Source organism: Nicotiana attenuata, unplaced genomic scaffold (genome assembly GCF_001879085.1).
Source record: "Nicotiana attenuata strain UT unplaced genomic scaffold, NIATTr2, whole genome shotgun sequence".
In the NCBI taxonomy this organism is placed as follows: domain Eukaryota; kingdom Viridiplantae; phylum Streptophyta; class Magnoliopsida; order Solanales; family Solanaceae; genus Nicotiana; species Nicotiana attenuata.
Genome location: NW_017670748.1, coordinates 146,508 through 151,009, shown reverse-complemented (window position 1 = coordinate 151,009; position 4,502 = coordinate 146,508). Strand labels below are relative to the sequence as shown.

General features: G+C 28.9%; 1 protein-coding gene across 1 annotated transcript; it reads left to right on the top strand.

Moving 5' to 3' along the window:
• Positions 1–3,373: 3,373 nt before the first annotated feature.
• On the top strand, positions 3,374–4,168 carry LOC109242957. Its single transcript, XM_019409851.1, has one exon. The coding sequence runs from the start codon at positions 3,374–3,376 to the stop codon at positions 4,166–4,168; it is 795 nt and encodes a 264-aa protein (XP_019265396.1).
• The last annotated feature ends 334 nt before the right edge of the window (positions 4,169–4,502 follow it).

Below are 4,502 nucleotides of genomic sequence, written 5' to 3'. Positions count from 1 at the left end.
TATAAAAAAAAACCAAAAAAAAAAAAAGACTCCTTAATCTAAAAGGAGTTGAAAGTGCTAAAAAACCTAATCTTTTGTAAGGAATTACTCTCAAAATGTAAAAGGAGTTCAAAAGGATGTAATCAATTTTATTGAAATACTTTACAAAATACTTTGATTTTTTCTTATTATTATTTTTCTTTTACAAATTTGTTATATTATTAGTTTAAATATGGAAGAATATAATAAACAAAATTTTGGAATTACTAAATATTAATGAACTTTTTACCTAAATAATCTAAAAGTATTAGTTGGTTAATTTTTTTTAAAAATATTCTTAAACCTAAAAGGAGCTCAACATGCTCCAAAGTTTCCCAATGTGATTTTTTCATGTGTTATAACAAACAAAAAGAAAAGACTCCTAAATCTAAAAGGAGTGAAAGAGCTAAAAAAAAATACTTAACCTAATTATTTTAAAGAATTAACTGGTTAAAGTTTATAACAAACAAAAGACTCTCAAAACATAAAAGGAGTTCAAACGAATGTAATATTTTTTATTGGAATACTTTGCTTTTCGTAACCTAAGTTTTAAATAATTGATTGTTTGAAATTCATAACAAACAAAAGACTCCCAAAACGTAAAAGGAATTCAAACGGATATAATTAATTTTACTAAAATATTTGCAAAATACTTTGATTGTCTTTTATTGTTATTTTTCTTTTACAAATTTGTTTTATTGCATAGTTTAAATAAGGAAGAATTTAATAAACAAAATCTACTTAATTTGAAATTACTAAATATTAGGAAAATAATTGAAAAATTAGTCTCCTAAAGTATTACCGATTTTTAATCCTAATATTAGGAAAAATAATGAAATGACTATTTTACGTAGTGTGAACTCTATTTTTAATGGGTAAAAAAGGCGAACGACATTTCGCTAAGGATCTTCGTGCTTTTAATATATACTAGTTTATATGAACGTGCTTTGCACGTTAATATTTAGTCAATTATCTTATAGAAATTGACATTTATACTTTTCTCGTAGATTCTCAATCAATTAATTATTTAAATTAAGGAACCAAAAATTATATTTACTTAAAATATTTATCTATATGAGATCGGAAGANTTAAATTTAAAATAATTAAATATCATCGCATGAACGTACGATTGGTATATGTACTTATAATATATAAATAAGAAATGTAATTGTATCTTACCTAATACTTCTTTATATATGACAGTATTTGTGTTTATTCCCTTATGATACTTGCTGCTTTGTTATGATTAGAACTCTTGTTATCGATATTGATATTCTTCTTAAAAACACAATACCAATGTAATAAAATATGTTGCATCAAATATAGTCCAACATTTAAAATTATTTGGCTATATGTTTTATTTATGTCATAGGAGTACACAAGCGCACATGTAGTTATTTCCAGACAAATTTAGGAGGATACTTTATTTTCTGTGGTGAAAATTGAATTTTGGGGATAAACATAGGCTTGAAAGTATATTATATACATCATAATTTCTACAGAATAAGAAGATCGAAGAAAAATTAATCGTAATAAATGAACAATAACGCCAAATAAATTAAATCAAAAGTAATTACATTCCTATGGTGTTTTGATCTCAATTTTTATCATTAAGTTTTATTGAAGCGAAATTTTATCGGTGTCAAAATTTAAAAAGAAAATAAATACGGTAGTGCATAGACAATTAAGCCATGTATAATTAGATTTTTGTGCTTATTATGGTTAGATTATAAATCAAAATAATAAATATATAGCTTGAGGAATACTTTTGTCATACTTTTATTTTGGTTTGAACGTTCTTAGAGTACAAAGAACAATGCATAATAGAAATCAAATTATCTTATTAGAATGAGTATGATGGAGTCCTCGACTAACTTTAACTTTAAAGAAGTTCGTCTATAAGGTTTAATTTTTGGTAAATACTTTATAGCATGAATTTGTGATACATAAATTTGGGAGATAAATAAAGTATAAAGCATCTATAATTATACACGTAAACTTATGCACAAACTAATTGTGATAAATGATAAAATTAGGACAATTCTCATATATAAATATGACAAGTCTTTTTATGTGCTCGTAGAATTTGTTTTGCCAACTTTTCTCATATAAGTAATTTTATTAAATTTTATTCAGTTATAGAGTTGTTTCTTTGGAGATTTATATTTTAGAATGGTTTGAGTCCCAATAGAAAAAGGTTACTTCGTCCTAGCCTAAAACTATATTTATACCCATCATTAAATTGTTACATAAAGTAACTTTAAAGGGCAAAAAAGTCGATCAACTTTTAAGGGATATTTTTGTCTCTTAATATTTAGCTTTCTAACATTCGTGCTTTTATAATATATATATATATAGATAGATAGATAGATAGATCTATATCTATATTACATTAAGAGTGGAAAGCTCCAAAATATAAAATTGTATTACCAAAATATTCGTCAATGTTATAAAATATTTAGTAAATGTGGATGTCCACTACTCCCACTACTTTCACCTATGATGTAAATTACATCCCACTACTCATCACCATTATGATTGTAACTCCCACACCTCCATAACCCCTCCCCATGATCTTCCCCCATGATCTCAATTGTTAATGCCATGTTTAAGACAATAATTTTGTAACCTTCATATGTAATAGTATAAATAGAGGCATGAAATGTGAGATGGAATACACTTGAACACTTGATGAAATAAGAAAGTTATCTCTTTTTCTCTTATTCTACTTATCTTCTTGTTTTATATTGTTACTTTGAGCTACATTTTTTACACGTTATCAGCACGAAGTTGAGCTCTTTTCGTTGTTCAGGTATATTTGTTCATTTTTTTCGTTGTATATTTTGATTTCATGATTAGTATCTTTAATATGCCGTTTTATAATTTCTCGCATCTTTAGATATATGTAAAAATAAAGAATTCTATGTTTCTTTATTTTAAGTTATTTGCATGATTGTCATGTGAAAGTTGCTAATTTTTATGTTAATAGAATTAATTGAGAGAAGATATTTTGTTCTAGTTAACATCAAAGATATATTAATAATTTGAAGAAAAATAAATAGTATTCTTTTCTATGGAATTATCACTTTAGTGTATATATAGATCACAAATTTGATATTATGTCAATTTTTAAGATTCTTTATGCTATTATCCTAATGATTTCTAATTAGTTATCTTCTTTGATGGTTTTTACTATGTCGAATTTGTCAAAGCTTGAGTTTTGTGGCACTTGACATTTCTAGAAAGAATTACCTATCATGGGTTCTCGATGCTGAGATTCACTTAGCCGCTAAAGGCCTTGGTAACACCATTACTCAGGGTAATAAGGCATCAAGCCAGGACAAAGCGAAGGCCATGATTTTCCTTCGTCATCATTTGGATGAAGGTTTGAAGGTTGAATATTTAACAGTGAAAGATCCACTTGAATTGTGGAATGGCCTGAAGGAAAGGTATGATCACCTTAAGGCTACGGTATTGCCAAGGGCTCGATATGTGTGGATACACTTACGGTTGCAAGATTTTAAGACCGTAAGTGAGTATAACTCTGCTGTATTTCGAATAACTTCCCAATTGAAATTATGTGGGGAAGTTATGAATGATGAGGATTTGCTGGAAAAGATTCTTACGACTTTTCATGCCTCAAATATGGTATTACAGCAACAATACCGTGAAAGGGGTTTTAAAAAGTATTCTGAATTGATCTCATGCCTTCTGGTGGCTGAGCAACAGAATACCCTTTTGCTGAAAAATCATGAAGCCCGCCCCACAGGGTCAGCTCCGCTTCCTGAAACGAATATGGCAGCTAGACGTGATAAGTCTGGAAAAAGACAGAATAATAATTATGGCCATATGAATGTACATGGGCATGGCAATGGTAAGAGACGATATAATAGTCGTCATCGTGGTGGTCATGGCAAACGAGAGAACAATATGGGTTCTCAAAACAATCCTTCAAGAGGCAAAAGCGGTAACTGCCACCGCTGTGGCATGAAAGGTCATTGGAAAATTGAATGTCGTGCACCTGAGCATTTTGTCAGGCTTTATCAAAACTCCATCAAAATAAAGGCAAATAATGTTGGAGCATCTTCTGCTAATGCCCCAGTGGAGTCTCACTTGACCTTTAAAAATGATTTTGAGGCGGGGCCTTGAAACAAAAATGATGACAATGCCGAGGCAAATCTTGCTTTGAATGATGATGATTTTCAAGGCCTCGATGATCTTACTCATTTGGAAGTTGAAGACTTCTTTGGAGATCAAAACTAAAGTTTGATCATTTTACTGGGGAATGCAATTATGTTATTTTTATTTTCAGTGTTTTTTTTTGTCTCGTTCTAAAGTTGTTTTTTATTTTCAAGTAGTACTTAAGTTGTCTTATGTTGTCGTTGGTGATGTTAGTTTTTTCCGTATTTCTCATGATGTACTTTTTTTTTATGAAGAATATAAAATTCCCCGGTCTTCAATTGGATCCAAGATGAGTAATGAA